General features: G+C 41.5%; 1 protein-coding gene across 7 annotated transcripts in view; it reads right to left on the minus strand.

The window, feature by feature from the left end:
• LOC135086733 (potassium voltage-gated channel protein Shaker) overlaps nt 1–27,926 on the minus strand; it is a 516,839-nt gene that overhangs the window by 36,958 nt on the left and 451,955 nt on the right. Inside the window, exon 1 of one of the 7 annotated variants that reach the window (XM_063981518.1) lies at nt 4,011–4,040. The exons of the other annotated variants lie outside the window; for them this stretch is intronic. Within the exon in view, the coding sequence (XP_063837588.1) occupies nt 4,011–4,012 (2 nt within the window). The 5' untranslated portion in view covers nt 4,013–4,040. Of the gene's footprint in view, nt 1–4,010; nt 4,041–27,926 lie in introns of those variants that run through there. 7 annotated transcript variants of the gene reach the window in all.

Raw genomic sequence — 27,926 nt, forward strand, 5'->3', positions numbered from 1 at the left:
GGCGTGCGTGCGTAGGCGCAGCTCCGAGCGAAATGCGACCGCGACAGGAGTGACACGTCTGCGGGGTTACTCCGAAAAACGTTATCCAAAGTTTCGAATGTTGCCATCTTTCTCAGGCAAAGCGGGATGCTAGCATGAGCGACGGTGACAGCTAGACCCGAAACTATGTAGAAGCGTTTCGGAGTAGGCTTCCTGGAGCGGCGCACGAGTGCAGTCAAGTTCAACAAACGGTCGGGATGGCCGATGGGATAGTGCTTTGAACTACGGGGAGTTATTGCGGCTGTAAATCAAGCACCAAATGGTGCAGCGTCTTTGGAGCGAGCCCCGTTGGTTTACGTAACTGCCGCAGTGCTGGCCGCAAATTAAAGCAATTTATGTTGACGATTTGCTTTAATTGCCCGTGAACGTGAAAGACAACGCTCCAGACGTAATTTTACAGTAAAATATTGAATGAAAATACATAGTCCAAAGTTCATCAAAATGGTTCGGAGAATGGAATTTACTTGTAAACAAAAATCGTTTGAATTTATTTAGTTCTACAACATTAATGTGATATTAAGAATAGTCATAAAATATTCTTTCAAACATAATTTTATTATCGTTCCAAAATAAATAACACTAACATCTGTTCGGTGTGAAACATCTTGATTAGGTTTAGCCTGAAGGTCAGGTTCGGTCATCCGAAGTAATTAAAGAATCGTAACTGAGTTATTACTTTACAATCCAAATAAATTATTTTAATGCTAAATATAATAGCAATCAACCTCGCTTTTTGTTGGGGTTATCAGCAAACTGCATAAGTACTACTGATAATGACAAAAAAATACACAAGTTGTGATATTAAGTTGAAAAATGCGTTGTAATAACATTATTTAAGTGGCGTATTATTGCATGTTGAAGCAATTCCAATTAAAAAGGCGAAGGAAGGAATCTGTAGTTACCAAGAATTCGGTTAAAATTTCGTTGCAATGGAACTTCCTGGCTATTTTATCCAAAGATGTATGGAAAATTTAGTTAGTAAAGAAGTTTAGGTAGAAAACGTTGTTTCTATCACAAAATGGAGTAGGTAAACACCGCATATGCGTCCGTCAAGTTCGCGTCAACCCTGAGACCTGCTCAGCGCATTAGAAGGTGGGCGGTGCTCGCTAATTGCGGCGAAACCCGATAGTTCCTCAATATTATAGTGGCCAAATGTTGTTTATCTGGAAACATTCTGACCAGCATGAACACTTTTGATGAATTGCTTTTTCTTTTACTGACATATTTTTTGACAATTTTAAAAGTTAGGATACAGTCACTAGGGGATTAGTAGCCAAAATCTTAAAGAACAAAGTTATTGGAACTTTGACAGATAACACCTTGTCATTGGCAAGCTGATTGATAAGATAACTAACTGCCATTTCATGGAAGTCATCATAAAACCATTTTGGATATCGATGCACTGCCACTCAGCACAGGACGGATATACGAGTATGATTGATGACGTCAGTGAGGACTTCCGAATAATTAACGAATACTTCCAGTGAATTTTCTATAGCAGAGGTCAAAATGTTCGTTATTAACATTTGTATTTCCAGATCCCGATCAAAATATTTACACGTTCACCGCCAAGCCAGTCAATTACAATCGCTAACCAAACTGGAGAGGAAAGAACAAAGGGAACGAACTAATTAACCCTCGACGCTTCGAATTGGCTTCGATTTGCTCCGAGCACGTGTAACTACAGGGCCATTGAAAGTGAGCTGTGTTTGTCCAATCCAGACAATGGAAATCAACAGAAAATTCACAAAACACTAAATTCAGTTCAATAAACATGATGCTGTCATGGACTGAAAGAAATGAAGTCAATTCATCAAAATTACTTAATCAACTTTAATACCAGAGGAAGAAATTAAATGACTTCGGTAAAACAAAACCGAAGAGCTAATAAAACGAAAGCTCATTTCTCGGATTGAAAGAGCCAAAGGAGAGGGAAGTATCGACTTCGCCGTGGTCTGGCGAAGAGGTCTGCGCTCTCCTCTAAAATAGAAAATGCTTTGCACAAAAAGAATCTCTTAGCTTTTTTCAACATCCGCATAAAGCACAGGCTGAAATAAAGCCCGATATCTGCGCTCTACAACTCATTCCGCCGGATTAACGCCTAGAGTTCCCTTTGATAAACTTTCCAAGAGAATTGATGAATTCTTATACAAAAGCATACTTTATAGCAAGTACACACGTCGCAACGTAGATCCAGACGGTCGAAATGTGATTTCAGAACGTAAACAAGCGCCCGGACGGAAAGCTTTGTTTTCTTTATGTCGTTGCGGTTCAACAAATCTGCTAACAGATAAAATGTCCAACAACATCGGACAGCGAATACGGAAATTAATCAGTTGTAGCGTGATCGATGAGATTCTTATTTGACCTGACCTTTGTGTAAAGGATTCACTTGTTTCTGAAAATAAGAGATGTGACAATTTTCCGCTCGGAGGCATTATCAGCGACCTTTTGCTAATCACCAACCAACAACGCTTTGGTGACGCCGGTACGCTAGGGATGTACAGTGAGCCGAGTTAAGCGCAGGACACACAAATAGTTGACCTAACTTAGTTTAGCTCACCTTCACCTTGCATGTGTTGATCTTTGTAACTCGAGTTAAATGTCAAACCACTCAATGCCTTGGCTTAACTAAGTTAGCTTTGCTCGTGAGGATATTGGTTGGCTTGGGTGAATAGTTAGTTTAACGTTGTGGCTTGAAAATTGATGCAAAGTGAAGTGAAATATCAGTTTGCAAAACGAGTGAGAAAAGGGTAAAAAATGTGAAGTTTTAGCATCATTAGAGGTACCTAGTGTTGCGAAATATATATGGCATTACGTTTCTTACTAATTGAATGCTAATAAATCATTCATAATCCCTAGATCGTCCACGAATTTCTACATAGAAAAGCATCACGGAAATCAGTGATTCTTGTAAGGTACATTTACGTAACTATATTTATTCCAGTTGTTTAATATTTTATTTAGATTTCTTTCACACATCGACTTAAATTTCTTCATTCATTCATACATTCAAATCAAAGGCATATATTTATCAATCCTAGCGTTAGCTGCGAATGGCAATAACTATTGCTGCCATCTGCCATCGTTTCAATCGTTCTATTACCGGTGATGCTCAGCGCCGAAAGAAACGCAACAGAAATACGAATACGCGCTTTGATGAATCTGCAGCGAACGTCGAATTTATGGACAAGTATTATTTTGGCTGTGCAATAAATTTTCATATAACACATGCCACGAGATCTTCGGATATCTGCGGAGATGGGGAGAATGTTTTTTTTATTGCTCAATATCCTTTTGTCGACAAGCTATCGAGATATTAATCTCGTGTGCCTTTTTATTCCAGCCTTTCGCTACACCTATGGCAATAAAGAGCGACATTATCGGACGCGCGACGTCAGCGATGATGGAAAGCGATGGAATACACCGAGCTATTTCCAGAGCGGAGGTTGGGGATTGGTGTAAACTGTTGACACTTCAAATTGGATCATATTGGCCACTATTCCAGCTTTCTGTGTGAATATTCCCGCTAACACTTAAAAACGCATAGATTAAGAACGTCGCTAATGATTAATTTGTTCTTGTCTTTTTCATTGTCATGAATAGAGGCTTAAGGTGCAAAAGTACGTACAACTAGTAAAATATGTTAAAATTATTTGTGTCAAAATACTGTGACTGTTTTCGACTTTAGACTTATGCATTTTTTTGTTCAGAATTTTGGAAAAGATAATTCTTGTCACAATACTGAAAACGTTTTATAAAAACTTATCTACTTCATGAAGCTAAGTGGAAAACTTAGATAAATCAAAACTGCAGTAGAACAAAAATGGTACGGCACATGTTGTTTTAAAATTGACCCAATTTTTATTATTTACTGTCACTAAGTCAGCTCATTCATGCCACAGAAACCTTGATTCAACCCAAATACCGATGTAATGGTTATGTACGAAATAACAAATGGTATAACTTACATAGCTCCGCAAAACAAACGTTCGTTAACAAAGGCCCGACAAGTTAAATAAAAAGCACAGACCGAAGCCTTTGTGCTTTAATTTAAAACAAATGTACTCATTACCAGAATTCGATAAAATATGAGTGAGAACCAATTAAAATTTAACTACCACAGCGAGATAAGTCCTGAAATGTTCATTATGATTTCGTGGAGTACGGAACAGTAAGTTTAATGAATCACTAATGAATGGGTGTAGTGGCGATTGTTGTACCCTATACAAATGTATCACGTGGTGTAGCAATGTAGCGTCGCATTGAAAAGTATAGAAAATGTAAAAGGAATCCCACTGAGGTGCGCTTATATTGAGCTTTTAGTAATCTTTAACTAAAGAAACTTAATTTTATATTTTCAGTAATTTTTAAATTAGAATATACCTAGTCATTATTAGTAGCACACTTTTCATAATAACCGGTTGTGTATGCCATTAAAGTCGGTAATACGTGTGAAATTATAACCTATTACTATTTAAACAAACATATCATTGCAACTATTTAACTGTTCCCACTCTTCAATTATAGACAGTAATAATGGGTTAAAGTGTGTTAAAGGGCGTGTATTGAGTGTAAGTTAACAAGGGTAGAATTTATTGTATGTGATAGTATTCGATAACATGACAGACTCTACATTTATATTGGAAAATCGCTCATATACTAATGAAGATAAACGCCACTTATGCCTAACATGATTTTGATCATACCACTAATAATTGCTCCAAAAAGGATTCAAACCTGCAGCTGCAAGCACTGGCAAGGAAAACACCAGCATAAACGACCGTCATGTGAGAATAATCAATCGCGTAATATTTTTACTGTTTCCATACACGTAAACAAATACACGCTACAGCCCATACCATTAACCATTATGGGATTATTATGGGGGTATCGATTAATTTTAACCTGATGAACGACGTCATCAGAATATGACTTGGGTATTTTTATAACTCACGCTTTTCCCGAATCGGTTGCCATATTATACGTAGTAAGGGCCGTTTCGTTGCAGATTCAATAATGCGGAGATTCAAATGCGAACGGATCAGTCTTTTGCGGGACACTGCAACGGGATGTTTTTGTGAATGTTAATATTAAAACACGTCGTATTACTACTAAAGGGGATCCTGCAAAAAACGGGATGACTCCGAGGGAAAGAGCTCTAACGCCCGCAAAATTACAGCGAGCCTCCCACCGATGACGCTGTGGTGACTATTCTAAATCTCACTCGAATTCTTTCGTCCGGAAGCGTCTCCATCTCTCCGAAAATCGTTATGAATCTTCGATTTTACGCTAATGCAGTGCTCGGATCTCATTAAGGTTTTCCGCATTGTTATGTAAGATACTTTTTATCAGTCTCAGATTTGAATTGTAAACTACCTGCATGGAATTATGTGGCGGTATTCTTGGCTTCACGGGGAGTAATAAAACTTAATCCTGTAGCCGTTGAATATAATCCGCTTTGCAAACGAAATGAGATTAAACGCCGATCGATCGTGGATCAGGCCGAAATTGTATTCAATATTCCGTCCGAATTGGGAATTGTGTTGATTTATTGCGACAATTGTATTAACGAGAGAATTGAGTTTCATACAAAATGTGAACGTATTGCCAAAAAGCTTTCGGTGCACCATTTTTGCTGCCGTACTATTACTTATTCTGAGCTGCCGTGAAGTGGGAAGGAAACGTAAGATTTACTGTATTGTTATCACTTTAAATATCAAGTAACAATATAATTACTAATTTCAAAAATCAGTCTGCCCTGTAAAATTTTCTTGTCTCTAGCTATCAGGTTTACATTCTAATGTTTGGCCCAAAGTCTATTAAGTATGAAACAAGACGTTCCAATTTCCTGCATTTGCAAAGTTAATGGACAAATATTATAGGCGAGCCGCGTTTTGCATTCGCTGTTTCTTCAATTCCGCCAATTTCCGGTAGTTGCGGCAAATTCGCCAAATAGCACTTTGTTCCGGGCACGAACGTTCTTCTATACCTCGATTTCTCGCGATTGAGCTGAAAAATTGTTCTTTTCCCATTCTTTATGAGTTAGCTTCTTATTCTAGTTTTATAGTCAAATGTTATTGCGGTCATTAAATTGAGTACTCTATTTACGTATTACTAGTAATGGTCTGTTGATGTTGGTATTCTCGCATCAACATGACGTCCATTACTCTGACGTTCCGGAAAACTCGTCTTGGAACAGATTCTTCAGGCTCATTTATTGCCATCCGCGCACTCTACGCAGTCCCTAATGTCGTGATTCATCTCACCACGGCTCCGTAAGAAATCGTTCGATCCAGATCGAGAAATTATCGGCAGCGTGATTTTCTAAGCGCTACGACGCTGTTGGCACATTGCGCGAATATTTTGGTATTCAGAAACAACAAAAAGCGACGAGTAAATCTCGATTCGATCGTTATCTTTATCTGCAACACGGTTCACGAGAAGCGCATTGTTCAGCCGAGCTCACAGGGCGTGTGGGGCGACGTCAATCTTTGTTATTGGTGCAGGTTAGATTAGGACGACCTCGCAGGCCCGACCTGCCTCCTATCTGGGAAAATGTCAGCCTACACACCATCGCAAGTATAACAACATGATATACGACTCAATAGCGATCGAAACAGAGATGCCGCAAACAAAAGCTGTTAGGAAATTAGAACTGCGGCGCGAGCGGACTCAATACCCTCTCTGATAGCGCGGCGTCGCCGTCGCTTGGACGTTAGGCCTAACACCAAGTAATGCTGCTTATTTAGTTCGTAGAGTATCCCGTTGGAAGGATAATACTCTTGACGACTCACCAAGTGACACTGCGGCCGATTGTTAGTTGGAGCAGCAAGTGACGAGCGTGTTAGTAGCAGCGCCCGCACTCACCAGCACATGTCGAAATATTCAGATTCAGATATACGAGTACATGGGGCTGGCGCGCGTGCAACGGCCGGCCGCCGTGTGGGCTGCACGCGCCGCCCCAAGCACCGACCGACCGCACCGGCGAGCCGCTGCGTGACGCATCCTGCCCGCAGACCGCTTTACGAGCACCGACTACGCTAATACGTACCTGTCGTCCCCGCTTTGCTCCTGGGCCCGGGGGCATTCCTGCCTCGGCCTGAGGACAGGCGTCAGCCCCCATTTCTCGACCAACTCTATGCGAGCAATGGTGGCTGCTCAATGTCAATGTGTCATCGGCTCGGAGCGGGTGCGGTTCCTCGGGGACGCGGCGGAGAGGCCGGCTGGCCCGCTGCGCCCCCCGGCCGGCTCGTGGCGCGCGCCGCGCCCGCCACCTTACTCGCAGGCCATGCCGGCGGCCGCTGCTCGCGCGCGCGACTCGCCTACGCGGGCGCCGCGCTCATAGCCCGCGCCGGGCCCGCGGCCCGCATCCCGCGCCCACTGCGGCACGCCCGAGACCGGCGGCGGCGGCAGCGCACCGCGCACTCGCCGCGGCCTGCGCAACCGAGCCGCTAACCGCCCGCCCGAGCGCGCGATCACGCCGATTACTGCGCTCTCATCGACTGAATTTCGGCAAAAGCGCGATATAATTTCCGATATGTATCGTTACGCTTCCGACGGACGACCGGAGTCCTTACGTAATGCGTATTCGGGCGCGTGCGACGGCGCCTCACCGGGCGCGGCGAGTCATGATCTCGTCAGAGCCGCGTGGCGATCGCGAGGCGCGAGCGGACGCGTGTGTCGCCTTGTCGCGGCGGCGGCGTACTGTGGAGCGGGCGCGCGTGCGTCCCCCCCCCCGCGGCACGCGTATCGACACCGCGCGCCAACCACTGCATCGCACCGGGCCGCCCGCACGCGCGCCCGCCCTCCGCGCCGCACGCCGCGCCGCCCTCGCCTGCCGCCCCGGCCCCGGCCCCGGGTCCGCACGCAACCCCATACACCTTACGCGGTTCCTAGGAAAACATTCGCTTTCGATGCCCTTATTAGTACTTCCGGAATTTAATTCACTTTCTGTCGAACGGCGATCGTTGCGCGGGGATTGATTGACGTGGTCCCGGGCCGGTGGAGATGAAACATGTATCGATTCACTGGAGGTTGATTGTTGGTCGAATCTCTGCGGAGGCGACTGCATTGTGGCGACTGCGGTGTCGTGAGGGCGGCCGTTTGCGCTGCGGTGGTTTCAAGGTCTCGGCTGAGGCTGCTGACAGTAAAGTAGAGTTACATGGGCAGCTGGTCGTGTTGCTGGGAGGAGCACGCGTCGCGCGCTCGCCCGGCGTCCACTATGGGTGCAGTGCAGATCTGTGCAGCGCCGAGCTCACTGCCACTGCACTCACTAATATCCAGGGGGGGCGACCTAAAAACGTTGCTTGAGCCAAATTTCCCGCTGCCTTAAATCAGCTTATCGGCCTTCACACAAAAATCTATATCGCACATGTTACGACATCACTGCATTCACATTTTGCGGGTTATTGTATTCACTTTGAAATAATAACGATTTTGTAATTTACCGCCTTTTTCCCTTTTTGGGACTTGGCAGATGGAGAAATGAGATTTTTTGCATTTTTTCGCGAACCCAACGTATTTAACTCTAGTGACTTACAAATAATATTAAACCAAACACCCTAAGATTTAAAACTGGATGGTATGACTCTACTTTACCTTAAAAACAAATCCTCATCCGTTTCATATGTAGCAGAAAATATTTTTTTCTTTTCACGATTCCGTGTTCCCTAACCAGTTTGACGGATTTGTGGTGTCTAGTCCATATCTTTCGCGTGTCATATATTAATGATATGTGCTGATATTTCATTGGTTTTCTTTACAAATTCGCGATAATCGCAATCCTTATGTTACTCAGCTCACGCACTGTCGTAACGCCGTGATCGCAAACGGAGACGTTAAAAAGCAGTTACATTTTGATTTAACTGACACGATCATCGCTCTTCGTACAATCTATATTGTCTCCCGTTAACGGCTGGATCCACATTAACAGCTGACGGTACAATTTGGGGAATGATTGTGCGTTTCTAGTCTAAAGCCTATTTTATTGAGCGCAATCAATTTGCTCGAATTACTTCGAACGGAGTTTTGTGACGTATTTGAATGACAATGTGCGTGTCCCGTTGCGATAAAAGGGCATGATTTGACGCGCTTTTCACTTGTTTTGGTGAACGTGTTAAATATATTATGTGATGTTATAGAGCTTCGAACGTTTAACGTGTTAATCGTTACATATTTAGATTGGTATAGGGCAATTTTAGGAACGGTTTTAGTATTTTAGTACGGCTACCATACTGATGGACGGTTGTGTGTTTGACCTAAAAGGGGTAATTCACTGCAATGTTGTAGGTAGAGTTTGGCAAAGATTCTTAAAAAAATATTTGCAATAATCACACGTGTTATAGTGTTTAATTCTTAGGAAATCTTTGGTGCATAACGCGTAACACGTTGGGCGCCAACATAACTTTTTTCTTCAATCGGTAGGTATTCTATCCGTACGATTCCATATATATAACCGTACGTAGCTTAACACACATTGAAAAGACTTTCAAAAAGGGATGTAGGGTATTTTTAGAAGAGCTAAAATTAGGCATTCAAAGGAATTTACACAGCTTTTAACTTTATCCAGCCATTTGATAAGAGCCGACGGACCTCGGATGCGGAGGATGCGGGCATCTGAACCGGTTAAATTGAACCAGCTAGGTACATTTGAGGTGAATTTATACTACAGTACGAGGGGCGGCTGAAAAGTTTTGAGCCTAAGTATCTTTAAGTGTTATTATTGACACGCGCTAAATTTAATTAATTTGCCAATAACCTCCTTAGTATATGTACAAAGTTTCATTTCGTTAGCGTCATCACGCTTTTAGTAATTAATCCGTAAACATCATCATGTCTCAGTCATCCGCGCAATGTACGAAATTGAAGTACGCAGTTGTCATAAAATACCTCAAAAAGAGGAACAAAACGCTGACGGTAACATTTGAAGAGATGTCTACAGTTTATGGAGAGTCTGGGCCTTCATTTGCCACCATGAAAGATTGGATCCGATAATTCAAGCATGGCAGGGAGTCGCTAAAAGATGACCGCAAGTCAGGGCGGCCAGATTTCGCCATTAACGAATAAAACAATGAAAATTTAAAGAATCTTGCTTTAGAGATCAGCGAATTAAGCTGTGACATATAGCTGAAGACATAGGCATTAGCAAGGAACATATCGGCGATATTTTTCATACTCATTTGCACATGAAATAGGGGTGCGTGCGATGGGTGCCAAAAATGCTCACGCCGTTCGACAACCAGTGTCGAGTCACAACTTCGCAGGAGTTTTAGGACATCTTTGGCCATAATCCTAACAATTTTTTTTCTCACATTGTCACTATTGATAAATAATAGATCCGACAGTACGATCTAGAGTCAAAATAAGAGTCAATGTAATGGATTCAAAAGGGAAAACGCCGCCACGGAAATTCAAAGTGGAGCGATCGACACCCAAGCTCATAGCCACTATTTTTGGGATTGTGGAGGAACTTTAATCATTGACTACCTACTTAAAAAAAAACTACAATAAACGGGGATTATTATGCTGTACTGTTAATAAAAATGCGTCAAGTGGTTGTTGAAATATTAAGAGGCAAACTGGCGAAAGGAAATCTGTTATTGCAAGACAATTCGCCCGCGCACACCGCGCATTTTGCATGGCTTGCCCCGGGTAAAACTGGATTTCAAGAAATTAATCACCCACCACACAGTTTAGTCCGAATCCCTAGCTATTTTGTCTAATTCTCAAATTGGAAAAAAGACCTCCAGGAACGAAGATTTTAGAGTGACAAAGAAATGAAGGCGGCGTTAAAGGCTCATTTCGAAGGCAAAGATTGCGAATTTTTTTTCAGTGGGTTAAAAGCTCTTTTACACAAATGTAAGAAGTCCGTTGTAGTAGAGGGAGATTAAATAGAAAAATTTATTTTTTATACTTTTCTATCGGCATTTTTAATACCCTAGGCTCAAAACTTTTCAGCCGCCCCTCGTATATGAGTATGATATTCAAATATATTTCAATCGCAAAAGGATAGACAAATACGAGTGTAAGTTACGCACTACCTTTTTTTTTTTTTTTTTTTTTTTTTTTTTTCGACTGGAAAATGCATTGAGTTGCATACCCAATGGCTCGGGGGGGCCAATGGGTTATGTGGGGCTCTCCCTGCTAGAAGAGCAGGGCCTACCCACTAAAAACCAGTCGGGTCCCTCTGGTCGCGCTTAGTGGGGCACACCGCGAGTCAAACAAATTGTTCGGGTGCGTGCCCCCACGCTACAGCCGCAGCCTCTCCCATAAGGCGTCTGAATAGGACGCCCTCTCTCCAAAGCGCGCGGGGACTCCGCGCGCACTTCGGGCCTCATCGTTAGGAGGCAGACACCCCCGTGTCCACCTCCATAAGGTTAGCCGCCGTGCCATTCTGTGGCACTGACTTAGGCTTTTGCGGCGGCTGGGGGCAGTTTTTTGCCCCCAGAATGTGCTCCGGCGCCTTCCCAGCCGCTACGCATAAAAGGCAGCGGGGGTTCTTGGCTGAGCACACCTTGGCCTTATGGCCCTCTTCTCCGCAGCGGAAGCAGAATCCACTGCGGTCAATTCCAGCCGTGCACTTGAAGGCCGTATGGCCAGTGCCCCAGCAGGCGACACACCTAGACGGCCTCGGTTTAAGCAGGGTTATCTGCACCGAAGCCCACCCTATCAGTACCCGGCTCTTAGCCAGCTCCTTCGCTGCTTGAGCGGGTACCCGCACTATGACACTGCGGGTGTCTCTGGCTTGACTGATTTTACCCACTGATATAGCCTCCAGTGGGCAGTTCGCCTTACTCGCGATAGCTGCCGAGACCTCCATTGCCCCGGTGGAGTCATCAAGACCCGTGAGACGGAGGTCCTCGGACTTAATCGGTCGCCTAATGGTTACCGTGTCCTCTCCGAAAACTGGCACTGCTCGCAGAGCGGCTGCCAGTTTGTCTGCCTTTTCCTCTGCATCTGAGCTGGATAAAACCAAGAGTTTTGTGGCTGACTGACTCGGTTTAAACCGAAGGCCGTCCATTATGCCTAATTCGGCTAGATCCACCTGCTGTCTGGCCATGTGCATGAACCAGACAAAGTCGCGAGGTGGATCACATCGGGCGGCCTCCGGACTCATAGTGATGGCTATGGCCGCTGTCCGTGGGACGCGCACCCTCCGCGCATTACCCTTGGTGCGGCCAGGGCCGGTTCTCTGATTTTTGGCCGGTTGCGGCTTAGCTGGGAGGGCCTTAGTTTTGCCCTTCTTCTTCTTCTTGCCCCGCTTCACCACCTCAGACCAGCCGGCATCCATGGACGCTGGCGGCGGTGGCAAGGGGCGGGGAGCCACTGGGTAAGGCGCGGGGGCAGATGAAACATTGCCCCGTTTTCTTCGAGCGCGGCCCCCAGATGCAGATGACGCAGGAGCCACGGCTGCCGAGGAGGGCTCAGCAGCAGGGGACAGTGTAGGCGCCGTCTTGGGGTCGGAACACACCTTATTGGAACGAGTAGTTCTCGCACAGGGAGCCGCCACTGCCTCCGCTAGAGTGGCAGGCGCAACTCTTTTAGTCCGTGTGGCAGGGCCAATGGATGTTGTCGCAGCAGGGGGTGAGGATACTTCGGCTGGTGCCGGTCCCTTTACTTTGTCGGACGCGAGAGAGGGGCGGAGGCGTTTCTCCGGAAGGAGACGATCCTCTATGCCCTTCAATTTGGCATCCATCATGGTCCCCATCCGGACCATGAGATCTCTCTCCATTTCCTCTACCTGGGTAGTACAGGCGCGAGGGGGAGCAATGCTGTTGGCGGAGGTAGCTTTGCTGCGTTCATTCTTCAGGTTGTTAACCTCCTGACGAAGCTCCTCAATCTCCTTTTTAAGGAGCGAGTTTGCCACATTCAACCTGTGAATTTCTTCGTCAGGAGGTCGGTCGGCGAGCACATTAATTGCCGCTTCTATTGTGAGAGCGGCTTCTTTAAACGCGCCCTGCTCCATACCTCTCAAGTTTTTGCACTTGCCCGCACAGTTAAATACCGCCTGAGCACTAGTGCGCACTGTTTGCACAAGTTCGTCTGTGGTAAGTACGTTGGCATGATCCTGCGCGCGAAGGCGCGCTGTTTTCATTTTATTAGTGAGCCGCAAGGTCAGCTCCTCAGTTTCCTCCTTTTGCTCTTTAGCAAGCAGTCTGGCTTCGGCCATTCTTTCTTTAAGGCCTATAAACTCCCCTGTTGCTGGGGGTCTCCCGCGTCCTCGCGGCTTTTTACTGCCCCGTGATGACAGGCGGCTTCTCTCGCTCATAAACGATGGGGCCGACTCGGTCGACATGCATGAGTCGTCCGTGTCGGCTTCGAAGCATCTCTGTATGTAACGATCCACCCTTGCAGAGTGATCAGTTTCTATGTCCGAGTATTGCGACTCCTCCGGTTCTTCGAGCCGCCGCTTGGCTCCTGCTCGAGTGACGGAGTTGTCTCTGTCAAGCCGTGATCGGCTACGGGTAATGGGAGTCAGATCATCGGACAGAGCCGACGCAGTCTCAACCACTACTTTTGCGGTTTTAATCGAGTCCGGGTTGACGTCAATCCGGGTTGGTGTCAAGCCTACTGGGACAGGAGTCACACTGCAGGATGGTCCCGCGGCGGCCTCAACCGTCCTTTTGGCGACAGGTTCTTGTTTGGGTTTGGCTGCATACATGTTTCGCAGCCGACTATCGAACTCGGTCAGTGTGACCTTACAAGGCGTAATCGCCGATGTCGACACAGAACACTTTTCGGCCCCCCCAGATACGTGGGCCGTGACCGCCGTAGCGGCAGAGGATTCTCCAGCTTTGCCGGTACCTCCCTGGGGTAGTTTAGTTTTATTTGTGTCCATGTCATATACTCTGCTTACGGGCGCAGCTGCCCCACCCTCGCTCCACGACGGGGTAGCAACTAGATACCCTCTAGCCATTCGTCCCCTCGGCCCCCGCCAGACCTTGGGATTAGGGGTTTTATAGACTTTTCCTTGTCTTGACCCCGACTTCCGTAGCCGGGGCCCCCGGCCCCCCTCCGTTGGGGGGTTACGGGTTGCCCGACAGGCCCGCCGAGTTGACGCGACCTGCCGCGCCGGTGAGGAGTCAGCCGCCCGCGTGACAGAGCACGCGGACGTTGCCCGGGATGCACCACGGGGAGGTCCCTTCACCATCGCACCCCAAGTTACGCACTACCTACATTATGCCAACGTGTTAACTTTTCACACTCGTATGAAAGAAAGAAAGAAAGAAAGAAAGAAAGAAAGAAAGAAAGAAAGAAAGAAAAAGTATTTATTCGATGCAAGTACAAAATAAAATAACAATTAGATATAATAAAACCAAACAGTAAGGTACATGCACCAAAATGGCATATAGATCACTCTATAATTCTATATGGTCCAAAGTACTAGAGAATTCAAGCCAATTTTGTAGTTGTAATATTTGTTACTATCATTATGGATTCCGGTCCGAAATAAATGATTTTTATAGTTTTCTTTTGCTACATTGACCTGGCCAGAAATTAAGCCTGGTACGTCTGTTCCCTGCTCTATTTTAATCCATAACAGAATAGTTTCAAAAGCGTCTTTGTTCCAGAAGCCTGTTCCGCTTGGTCCGCTTTCTATGCAGCGTGGGCATCGGGCAAGAATGATTGCTGATAAGGTACTCGTGGGTGAGCTGTTACATAAATTGGTTTAAGTGTAGATAGTACCAGCTTACTATTAAGAGTACATAGTACCAGTTTGCTATGTATGCGGTGTTGGCAAAAAGTACTATACTCGGCGCAAAGACTCGTGGCAGGCCAGGCCATAAGTATTTTTTTAAACAGAGATGCACACTCGCCAATATATTATTATTATTACGTATTGTAAACAACGCTAGGCCTGCCTCTGTGTGACGTCATCCATAACTTTTGGTCAAATATCTGCCTTGTTATGCATAAAAAAAAAACCATAACCAGTGTGAGTGCGAGAGAAAACGTGATATGCAGTGTCTTATTATTACACCGCTTGACACGAGTCTTTGCGCCGAGTATAGTACGAGTACTTATGTGTAGATTAAGCTGATAGGTACATACCCATATTTCAATGACTCTATTACTAGCAAGACTTTTGGGTTGTTTTGAAATCCAGGCAGGACACGCCGCGTGCTGCGGACTTAGTCGCCCGATAGTCTGGTCGGCTTCCAATTTGTATCAGAAATCGCCGAATACCAAATCGGTGTAAGGGACGATACCCATTGACAGGCGCGCGTCGGAGCGTAAAGAAAATAGTATTTTATTAACAGTTCTTAGAGTCGTAATTGCTTACAATTGATTAACTGACATTTCAATCCGTACGGATGCGCGAGCATGTTGCCAATTGCGAGCCGGTCGGCTCCGAGCGTATTCCAGCGGATACGCGCGCAGACGCCACCGCATTTTTGGCCGAACTCTCGCGCCGACTCGCGCTGGTCAATGTGACTCCTGCCTAATGTGCGTCATGTTCATACTGATTAACAACCCGATCAAACTATCGGCTAAAAAAGTCTGTAGCCTGCGAGGTGTCTTTACTTCAGTCCACTGTCAACTCTCTATGCTTAAAGATGTAGTGTTGTGAATGAATAAAATAAAATAGTAAAACATGTATTCATGCAACTACACGGAACACGGGCAAAGTTGAAAGTGATCTCGTTTTCAATTTCAACATGAGTAGCGAGTGTTATGCGCTTGTTGACACCAGCCGACTTTGTAACAAGTTGACACCGACTTCAGTTCTGCGAATATGTTGTGACGGAGAACTCCAACTAAGGCAAAAGCTTTTGGTGCAAATAGTTCTAGCAAGTGCAGTATGCACAGACAGCGGGGAATTTCAACCTAAGTGTACGCGCCAGCATTAAAACCACAATTCAAACTCATGTCACACTATTCTCTATCACTCACTCTGACAGTCCTTTCCCTATCCTCTCCCTTCCACCTTCAGTCTCGCTCTCGCATTGCAACGCGCCGCATCGCCTACCTATCTGGGCGTTAATACGAAATAAGTATCCAAAGTAAACCTAACTCAAATAACTCCTCTCGCGCACTAAAACCAGAAACAATACTACTACTACTACTACCACTAAAAACAAAGTGAAAGAAGAAAGAAACGACCAAGCTTGGACCGTCTTGCGGAGTCTGCTATATCGAAGATATCCCATCCCATTCCTATCCTAAATCTCCTACACTAAGATTACACTGATTTCAAAAATATTTTACTTTTTATGACTACTATAAATAATTAAGCAGCTCTACCTTTTTGTTTATTTCGATTTCACGGTTAAGTTCTAAAAAAATGATTCATTTTGGTAGAGTCAAATATTGAACATAGATCTAAGAAATTTTGAGGAAATACGGGCAATTTATATTTCTCGTATAGGATAAACCAAAATTAAATGCTTTTGGTTAGATTAGACCTATTGAATTAGTGGACGCAGTTTCCACACCAAAAGTTTCATATTTGTATAAGTTCATACCTGGTTTATGTTTCTATGATGAAAACAGTTTCAGGGATGCCCGACAACTTTGCTGTAAACAAACTAACACAACACAAAAGGCTTGTATTATACGATTAAACACGATCAAAGGCTTTTAATAGTTTAAAAGGTTTCGTTATATAACTAAAGTGCAAAACAAGAACTCTGCAAAAGCCCGGCTAGTTCCAGTTCCAGTCAAATTAGAAACTCCTGTAGACTTTACGTAACTAAATTTTAAGTCACGAGGGCCAAAGTAAGGTGCAGTCGATTTTGAACCCTCCTACAATGGCTAAAGGGGCAGTGGACGCATACATTGTATACCTACAGGTACAGCTGCCCCAAGATTGATGGGTACAATAAGTGCTCGGTTTGAAATCGGTTTTATTTTTAAAGTTTTGTTTCGACTCACTCGTTTTAAATGTCTGTTGGTAAGTTATGTTTAAGTTAAAATGAACCACTCTTTGGTCTTTCAGTTAAATTGTACAGTCAATAGTATATGAAGATGCAAGGTTATTACAACGTCACAAAGTTTGTCACTCAACTGGCTGTGTTGGACGCTACATGAGTGTCAGCTAATAGCAATGCAAGCCTACACAAACAAGATTCAATAGCTCTAGCTGGTTACGATTAAGGTTTATAATCCTGCATTTTTTCACAGATCTTAGTCAAAGTACCCAACCTCAAGGATGGGAGAATTTCATGCTTAATAGAGTCCTATACTCGTATTATATCACACAAAGCCTGCTACAAATTTATGCGCCCGCAGAAATAAACACCAGCCGTGTATTGGGTGTAGGCGGATAATGCCAATCGTATAATGAAACAGCGATCGGGGCACGATTTCCAGGCGAACTATGTCAGGATAAGGATGATATCAGGAAGATCTCTATGCACATGATGTTAGAGTTCAGACAGAGTGGCTAGTGCTAATAATTTGTCACTCTTATTATTTTATTACAGGGAAATAACTGATGAAATGAGATGTAAAGTGTGAGCTAGGTCGGTAAGTACATGCAGTCATCCCATTTACTTTATTATTCGATTACACATAATTTGATACTCAGAACTTTCAGTGGGCTCGCATGGAAAGGGCCAAAACTAATTTCATGTCCTGGTTTAACTCTACATGCATGGACGAAAATTTCGTAACGAAATCAATTTTATATCAACTCTAATCCACTTAGCGCCTAGTTATGTCTCTCAAACTAGTTTTTGAGTTGAAAATGGGGAATAAGCACTAAAGGCTACAGTGTAATGCAGTTGATGCAACTAGCGAGACCCGGGCAAACGCAATTTGTCCGCCTGATTGACTTACCGTCGGCCGACGCGACTGAGGGGCGAATAAGAGGGCTAAAAGGAACATCGATTGATTTAAGCTTATTAAACTTCCGCGTTTTCTAAATATACTTATTTTTCATATTTTGCAAGGTTTTTAAACAAACAACTTGAAAAACTCGAACTGCCTAAGGCGGGACTCAAACCCAACGACCTTCTTCTTGCTGGGCTGCTCTTCCAACTGAGCTACTTAGACACTGGATGAACCTGTCGAAATTTTCTAGTGTTATACGCTGTTATGGTCGCGTTTTATTTCATCAATGTTGGGTAGTACATTCTACTCTTTAACATCCAACAGAAATATTGTTACAAATATTTGACGGTCAACAGTACCTCATTCAATCGTTATCAGTTTTGCAAGGTAAATCCTATTGGAGTCTTAGGCTGAGTTGCACCACCTAACTTTAACCATAACCGATTACCGGTGCTTTTTGTATGGCATTTGACAGATTTTTGACGCTTGTTAAAGTTAAAGTAAGTGGCCGTTGTACTGAAATTAAACTTGTACTGTTTCATATTGAACAATCTTCGTACTTGGTTACTAAAAATGCTGCGATTCGATATTTTAATATCATCTATCCTTCGCGCAGAATGAGCACCGTTCAAACAAATACAGGAATACAGATAGATACTAGTGTCTTTTGTGAAGGGTCCCGTGCTCGCGATGGGCACAGGGAAACGCCCCAAGCTCCCAATAGTTGTCACTGTTCGCATTTGGATCGCGATTTTTTCGATAGCTCCTGATAAGCTAACATGCTTATGTTACGAGTGGGTTTACTACAATAGTCCAGCGGACGACGGCTCGTGAATGGACAGTCTGATACTGACACCGTTGGTTGCCGTCAGATTTTTTACAAAAAAGAGTAAACAAAAAGTAATGTAACAATTCCCGACAATTCGATAAGATCGTGGATATAATTGTTTTTACGTAGCGAAGCAAACTCGAATCGAAAACGAATGTTACCTAACGCAGGTGTTCGTCAACAAACTCGACAACTTGTTGTTTTATCTGTGATCGGCTGGCTATCACGAATTTTGAGAATGTTGACTATTATAAACAGACAATAAGTATGGGTTCCAGTTTCTACATATTATTATGAAAATGGTTATGGATTAACATTAAAAGGCAATCTTTACTACATCACAATTTCACAATATTGTTTGACGATGGTGATGATGGGGTTCTTCAGTTGCGGGTTCGATTCCCGTAAGAGGCACACGTTTCTATTTTGTTTCATTTCTGTGAATAAACAGAAGTGCAAGTGTGCACTATATTTTTACCCCCTTACTAATAAAAAGTTACACAGTTGTTGATCATTGTTTTAAAATAACATTTCCATACTAAACGTCACTTTAAAACACTGATCAACGAGCGTGTACGTTTTATTAGTAAGGGGGTTAAAGTCGATCTTACAAAGACTTGTCATTTATCTGCACACTTTGTAGGCAGATATTATTGCAGCACACGAAGGAATTTCTACAGGCGGGGTGGGTGAAGTGGTGTGAGTGAGCGGCCCCGGCCGCGCTGTGTAGCCACCCCCGATGAAACGGCAAGCCCGATAGATGTCGCTGTACGAACTTAAATCGCGATATGGTTTGATTTTTCCTGATTCATAAGTACGGCGAGGTAGTTTGCTTTAGTCACAATCGGAAAAGCATCCTGAGTTGAAACAATGTATCACACAAATTTTTGGAGGCTCTACTTTTTAGTAGGGCAAAAAAGCAACTAGATTGATGTCCAAGGACAGCAACACAGGGTGAAATCTTTGTCACTCCTGCAGTTGTCTAAGGGCTAAGATATTCTGTAGTACGAGTATGTAACGTCATTGGTGATAAAATTATCACAACGGTGTCTGGGTATAGTTATTACTTTAGCTAGAGGTCATAAGACTTTATTTTATGTTTTATGATCAATCTATTTAAATATCGTTAAAAATTGTCTATTTCATTTTTTGTATAGGATATAGGTACGTTATTCTTTATATTTTTCACTTCAGAACATATAAACTTCAGAAAGCTCGGATACAAGATGGCTGCCTTTGTGCAAGATGCAATGAGCTAGAATAAATTAATATTTAAGAGGCTTTGAACTAAACCCCTTGAAGGTTACACAAGACGCAGTACTTCAGACAAGGTTTTTTACTTTTATTATAAGAACTACAGCTTTTATGATAGAATGTTTCAAGCACCTAAGGATTCCATAAGACCATGATGATACTTTGATCTTTTTTTAGGGTTCCGTACCTCAAAAGGAAAAAACGGAACCCTTATAGGATCACTTTGTTGTCCGTCCGTCCGTCTGTCAAGACCCTTTATCTCAAGAACGCGTGAACGTATCAAGCTGAAATTCACATGAAATACTCAGGTCTATTGTCCCTTTAAGCTGTGAAAATATCAAACTTCTAAGCCAAGCCAATCAAAAGATACAGCCGATTATGTCGATATTTTCAACAAATTTTCGACACTCGCAAAGGAATCAAAACCTACAGGATACTTCCCGTAAACTCAGAATCTTGAAATTTGGCATAAAGCATTGTCATATAATGCAAATATAGGAAAAATTGCGAAAATTACATTTTTTTAGTTATATAATATAATAAATTTTTTTTAATAAAATTAAACTTACTACCTTATTTCTCACGAACGAATAAAGGTATCAAATTGAAATTTATACCAAATACCTAGATCTATTGTCCCTTTAAGAAGTAAAAAAATCAAACTTCTAAGTTAACGCGATCAAAAGATACAGCAGTTTATACCGACACCTTAGACGAATTTCCGTCACACGCTAGGGAATCAAAACCTACAAGGTACTTCCTGTGAACTCAGAATCTTGAAATTCGGCATGAAGCAACGTTATATAGTACAGATAAAGGAAAAATTGCGAAAATGATAAATTTGAAGTTATATAAAATTTAAAATATTATTTTTGCTTACATGACATAAAATATTTTTTTAATAATTATAAACTTACTACCTACCCTTTTTCACATGAACGCGTAGAGATATTAAAGTTGAAATTCATATCAAACACTTCTTAAATCTAATTGCCTCTAAACTGTGAGAAATTCTAAATCAACGCAAAAATTCAAAACGCTGAGGTAGGTACCTACCTATAATGCAAATATAGGAAAAATAAATAAATAAAAAATAATCATACCGCATATTTTGAAATTCGCCACTACTCGCAACGGAATCAAGTAAGTAATTTGATTTAATACGTCATAAATTATAAACCGCTACGTTTGTACGGCGGAACCCTCGGTGTGCGAGCCCGACTCGCACTTGGCCGGTTTTTTCAATAAATCTTTCGATAAATGCTACAAACACAGCACAGAACAAAGGTGTACAAATAAAATACACTCGTTACATGAAATGAAAGAGAGAGCCCGTCGAGAGCCCAGCTGTTAAGCGATTATGGAGGTGTATAAATAAAATAGTAACGTAAAGCCCAGGATTGGCAGAAATAATTTGGGAAACTTTTAACAGAAGCTTTATGATTCTAAAATCATATTGAAATTCCTCAAAATTGTTAGCTTTTAGTAGCACTTTAGGTGACGGAACTCGTCTGTTTTGCCTGCCTTTACAGCTATTGTATAACCGATGCACTTAAAACAATAGTCAACAACATAGCGTGGGTGAATGTTTACAGTTTGCCGTTTCGTGAATACAATACATCAGTGCAGGCTTTCGTACAAGCGCTATTACAAAGTTTCGGAACAGCTTTATATACAACCTTTTGTCCGCGGCTTCACTCGCTTGTTTATTTGGGATTATTGCGTTTTCCCGAAATAAAAGTTGCTGTGTAAAGTTTGTATTGTACAGTGTAGAATTTTATCGTATCGGCCATTCTCAGATGAGCTAGTTTTTGCGTGTCCGGGCTGTTAAATCGTTAAAAATGACAAATTAGAGACATGCAAGTATTTTTATATGTTACTTAATAACCCTATCCAGTTGTGCATTAAATCATAGGCCACTATTTCAAGTATTTGTGACTAAATTAATTTCATGAACCTCTGTTCTCTAATTACCGTGACGCGTCCGCACACCGACTTAATGTTAAAAGTTGGCTGTAATTTTTATGTCGTATAGATTTGGTTGACTCCATTCAACATTTTAAAGAGTAGAAAAGATTGTCTTATGCATAGCAAAATATCTATTCAATAGAACCATTCTGTAAATAATTAGAATTAAAAAACTGCTTGTCCGAGCGAAAGTCCTAATTCCCGTGACGTTTTCTGTTTTTGGGCACACAAGCCTAAATAATAATATTTGACACATCATTTACGCGCGCGGCGCGAGCCCTTAGTTAGTTCTAAGACATGTTAGCAAGTAGACGTCTATTGCGTTGGCGTACCGTCGATGAATTGCGTAAGAGTATAATTACCATATCTTTGGTTTTCAATTTTTCTATTTACCATGTCCTTATTTTTATAGTAGATTTTTAAAGGTAGATCCACGTTGTTAATTTAAATAGAATCAGTACTCTGGCCTCCATACGTTGTAGTAAGACAGTATTTGCTTACCCTGCAGATTTCGGAAATTTTGAAGAAAAACTATCGTTTTATAATTTCCATGTACTAATTACCATATATTTATAATCACCGTTGTATGAAATTATTACCTACAAATTGCACTCACGATTGAATCAGGATGATGATAAAATATGAAATATACCTAGACTTTCGTATAACAACTTTCGTATTTGTATTCAGTTGCTGTACCTAAATAAATAAATAAACTTTACGGACTTTTCTTCCAATCTGACATCATAATTTTGAAAAGCGTTCGAGTAACCTCAAAATAGATTCGATTTCATGACGAATGTTCAGCTTCAGTTGCTGCATGGTTGTTGGATTTTAGAGTATAGTTTAACCCATAAGGTAAACCCACAAAAAGAAGTTAGCTGGAGTGAAATCGGGGCTTCCTGATGGCCAGGAGATGTCACCCCTGAGTGAAACATGTCTTTAACCAGATATTTATTTTCACTATTAATATCATTGAAATTAACATGTTAAATCATTAATTAATTCTAATATAATACCATTGAAATCTAGCCATATTACCTTTGCCCTAAGAAGATGAATTGTCCAACAGTAACACCTACCTGGCGTGATCACATTAGGAACAAAAGGGAACAAATGAACAGACAATGGGCATTTTCAAGACGAGAGTGTATAGGCACTTTGTACCATCCTAGACTTACTTATTGTAAAATAATCGAGGTGACAAATCATGGGATATGCAGAGCTGAAACTGTCATTATTACAAATTCAATTTAATCTGATAATGGGTGATGGCTGATCGCAGATAGATTAAAAAGAGGAAAAAACACTAATATCATTAATTAATTTTTCGATATATGCATATCCGAAAAGTCAAATTTGTGAGACCTCCTGATCCATTATCTGTATCCATCGTTTGTACCACATTTAAAGCAAATAAACGATGATTCAGATTCTGATTCAGCTAAATGCTCTCATTTAAAATGTGACACGTAGCCCCTTCTTGCTGAAACTACGTGTTCCTGTTATAGCCTCGATACTTGCAGTTGCAGTATACTGAAAATATCCTGAACAATAAATAATAGAAATTAGTGTTTTTCTTTTTGCAAAGGGCTATTAAGAGTACCTACAGCGTTTTTTATGACGCTATATATTTGTGTACAGCAATCAATGCAAGATGTTGTTTTTTGCTATTTTACGTATCTTTTCTAATTACCGTTAGATTAAGTACTAGCCTTATCTAATTACCGTGACCAGAAAATTTTTGGGTCTCATTTACGCGAAAACCACTTTGAATAATTTGACGCCTATACGATACTTAAATTCGTACTTTTCATGTGTTTGATATTTAAATGAGTTTAAGTCAATTAAGCCAAATTTCAAAAATGATATGGTAATTAGGCTGAGAACGCCTAATCGTGAGAATGACCGGTATACGAGTATGTACAGTGTGAGTCACGATAAAGTGCTCATATGAAAATAGGTGAAAAAAACTAAAAAATGTTTGACCTCTTTTTTGTCGATAAAGGTCTAGTTTCACCTATTTTCATATGTGCACTTTATTGTGACTCACACTGTATAGTACTTTTTACACAGTTAAAACTTCATTAGGTTTTCTTTAAATTTTTTCTTTTTGGTTTGCAATAACTCGCTGAACTGAACGCACTCGTAGAAAATAAGCATAATCATGCAGTACGTAAATAAGAGTTTTCATAAACATATTTAGCTAGATTATTAGTGTTATTTAATGTTTTTCATTCAAAGACCTCTGATCTAAGCCACCGATAGACTTAATCTTGTTGTCTATGAAACCCAAAAGATTATGCTTCTAAACCTACTTCAATCACTTGTGGTTTCTACAACATACATCGCCCGGGCCTCCGCTGAAGGACTGTGTTCAATACTCGAAGTGCCGCCGAGACCTTTTCCATTCTCATGTTACGACCATTCATTTGTCCGCCGGTGCAGGAAAAGTACTCTCACTGTAAAGTGTTCTTCAGATCCGTTATAGGGTTGATGTCACATTTTCATGGATAAAAAATGTGTAACAGAATCATTGTTGAAAAACTATGGACTATAAAAAGCTTGAATATTTTATAAGTATGTCCATAATCAGTGATTTATAGGCTTAGGTTAGTAGCCACCCCCGATGAAACGGCAAGCCCGATAGATGTCGCTGTGCGAACTTACATCGCGATATGGTTTGATTTTTCAAGATTCTTAAGTACGGCGAGGTAGTTTGCTTTAGTTACAATCGGAAAAGCATCTTGAGTTGAAACAATGTATCACAAGAATTTTTGGAGGCTCTACTTTTTAGTAGGGCAAAAAAGCAACTAGATTGATGTCCAAGGACAGCAACACTGGGTGAAATCTTTATCACTCCTGCAGCAAAATGTGTAACAGATTCATTGTTGAAAAACTATGGATTGCAAAAAGCTTGAATATTTTACAAGTACCTACTTATGTCCACAATCAGCGATGACATTTATAGAGCTAAAAGGCTTAGGCGATGCAAAGATGTGGGCAGGGTGTTTCACAAAGAGTCATGTAATAAACTATGTCACGTACATAAATAAGTGAAGTATTCATACTACAAAAATTTATGATACCTTAGAAATATGGAAGTGGAAAGTGGATTGACTGAGCGTAGAGACATTATAGTTGATGGCAGGTCTTAGAGTGAATGGTACATGTTCTCAATTCTAGAACCCTTTTGCTCTACCTTTTATCGATCATTTTATCTTCTGAGGCTGGATAATGCTCTAAAATATAATGTGATACAAAAGTGCCATCCCTAGAGAAGCGAGAGGCGGTATTTCCCAAACCTTCGATCGGCATTAGTTTAATTTGCTCTCTATTTACATGCAGCGGGTATAAATAAATAATAAATAAATATCCTTGGACATTTTACACTGCGCTTCTAGTCCCAAACTAAGCAAAGCTTGTACTATGGGTAGACAACGGAAAAACATACTTAAATACTTATTTTTGTAAATACATACTTATTATACATAGAAAACGCCCATTCCAATACAAACAAACATGTTCATGCACACAAATGTTTGTACTGTGCGGGAATCGAACCCGCTACCTCCGGAATAGTAGTCTGTTTCGAACAATTACACCAAACGGCCGACAAAATGATGAATGTATGAGAGCACCAAAAGGTTCGGCCAAACCAACGCGATCAACCGGCGTGCAGCGATGGCGATCAATGCATTTAGTTCTGGTCGCCATCGCTGCACGCCGGCTGATCGCGGTGTGATCGCGTTGGTTTGTCCGAACCCTAACGGGAACATAACGAGGATTACTCAGTGTTGTGTAAAAGTATAACGAGACGTTATTTTGATGTAAAGCCAAAGCGAATACGAGAATAATCATCTCAGAAGATATAGAAATCGCAGAGCTGTGACTAATTTTAGACTTTTGCAAAGGGTTTTGCAAAATTTTTCACTCTATCTTACTTTATGGTTAAAACATTGATGGATGTAATGTGATTTCTAAGATATTTCGTTTGCCTTATTTTCTCATTTGGGGATAAAGAGATCTATTGTATTTTGTTGTGAATATCGATAATGTAACATACATTTTATATTGGAACTATTTATTTACCTACACGATCAATAACTTATTACAGCTTTTGGCAGATGAGCATGTACGTTTTCTTGTTTCATTGCATTATTACCGACACCGAAAACTACTATTGGTAGTCATAGCCATGTGGCTAGACGTTATTGGAATCTCTCAAAAAGTGTACAGGTTTTATTCACGGTAGGTACATGTATGTTCTCGTATTTCTACTAAGAAATTTGGGGATGGCATTTGGTGATCCGATCAGTAACGCGATCCCATGCTTTGATGGGAAGCTTAATCCATCACTCGATTGAGTTCTGACATATCATGGCGTCATACAGTCTGTCACCAGGGATGTTATTTCATTTGTTTGAAGAACTTACACTGCCTTTATTATGTTTTTAGGGTAAACATTTAAAAAATCAAGCAAAGCTAAAAATACTGTCATTTTTGATGTTTTCAAATACTCTAAATTCCAAAAATGATTATTAAGCGTATGTTCATAGTCTTGATCTAGTTCCCTCCCCTAAAAAGGGGTAAGATTCGGACTGACTGGTACGCGTCTGAAGCGCGTGACGTCACCACTCGCCACTGCATTGAGCCGCAGCTGTTTGCGGCAAATTTTATTGTAAACAAGTTCTTTAGTTAATGCAGCCGAATATTATCTACTACGAGTAATAGGTATGAAAGAGAGTAGGCAATCCACTAGGTAATACCTCTAAACAATATCTGTCGATGAGCAATTTAATATCTGACGTCAGTCATGTTGGTCAGATGATATCATGGCGGCTGAACAAATCTTTTTGTAATACTTCAATACTACCTAGTGGTGACAGGCTGTTGCAAGACTAAGATGTATAAAAAATTAACGCTTTACCAATATTGAATTAAAAGGATGATGTGGTTCGTTTTTTGAACAAACCTAACTATTTGTTTCAAAAGTTCATGAAACCTGTTTAATGACAATTTTTCATTTGCTGATTAGGTAACTTATAATAATTTATTATATGAATTGCTTGGACAAAAATTTACTACAGACGGGACGTCACAAATGTGCTCGATTTACGACCGTATCCACAAACATTACCATGAGGTTTCGCAGTGCGCGCGGATGCACAAGCTGACACACGAACCAATCACAGAGCTCTATCCAACGCTATGCGTTCGATTCACTTAAGCAGGTATCTACGCTTATAAATCTACGCTTACGCATAGTAAATTAGGTACTTGTATAGAAAATGAGCTTTTTCTTTTTACCCAACTAATATTTCCTACAGTCCTACACTCTCTACCAAAGATGAGCGAATATTGGTAGTATAATGCAAGTTCGTCTATTTTCTTCAGACTACGCCTACGACTTGATGGCTTTTCACGTGGGCTGTAAGCTTGCCTTCATCCACGGGCCAGGGACGACATTTACATTTTAAAATTGCATGCGGCGGCGTAGTGTGAAGCGACTAGGGAATTTGCTTTCAACAAGCTCGTTTAAGAAAACGATAAAATGTATCAATAAAGTATGTTTTGGGGTATTGTTATGTAGAGAAAAATAGATAGAAAATACGGACAGCAAACGGTCGCTTTTTAAGCTAAGTAGTTAGGTACTATTTCTACCCATCCTACTAATATTACGAGTATAAATGCGAAATTTGTATGAACGTTAACATGTTTGTTACTCTTTCACGCAAAAACTACTGAACGGATTTTGATGAAACTTTACAGTACTATTGTTTATAACTACATCAGAATAACATAGGCTATAATTTATAATGATCTGGGTTAAATTTAATTTCACGCGGGTGAAGCCGTGGGCAAAAGCTAGTACAGAATAAAGTAAAGTACTTATTGTTTTCTTAATTTCTCTTAAATATTTTCGCCACAGTTCAAGTTACTGATTTACTCGTATCAATTTATTTAAAAAAATGTTAGGTTCGATTGACAGTAATAATAATCATGGACAAAAGGAAGTAAACCAACACGTTAGCCTCAAGTGATTCAAGCCTGACCT

The sequence above is a fragment of the Ostrinia nubilalis genome, chromosome Z (assembly GCF_963855985.1).
Source record: "Ostrinia nubilalis chromosome Z, ilOstNubi1.1, whole genome shotgun sequence".
Taxonomy (NCBI): domain Eukaryota; kingdom Metazoa; phylum Arthropoda; class Insecta; order Lepidoptera; family Crambidae; genus Ostrinia; species Ostrinia nubilalis.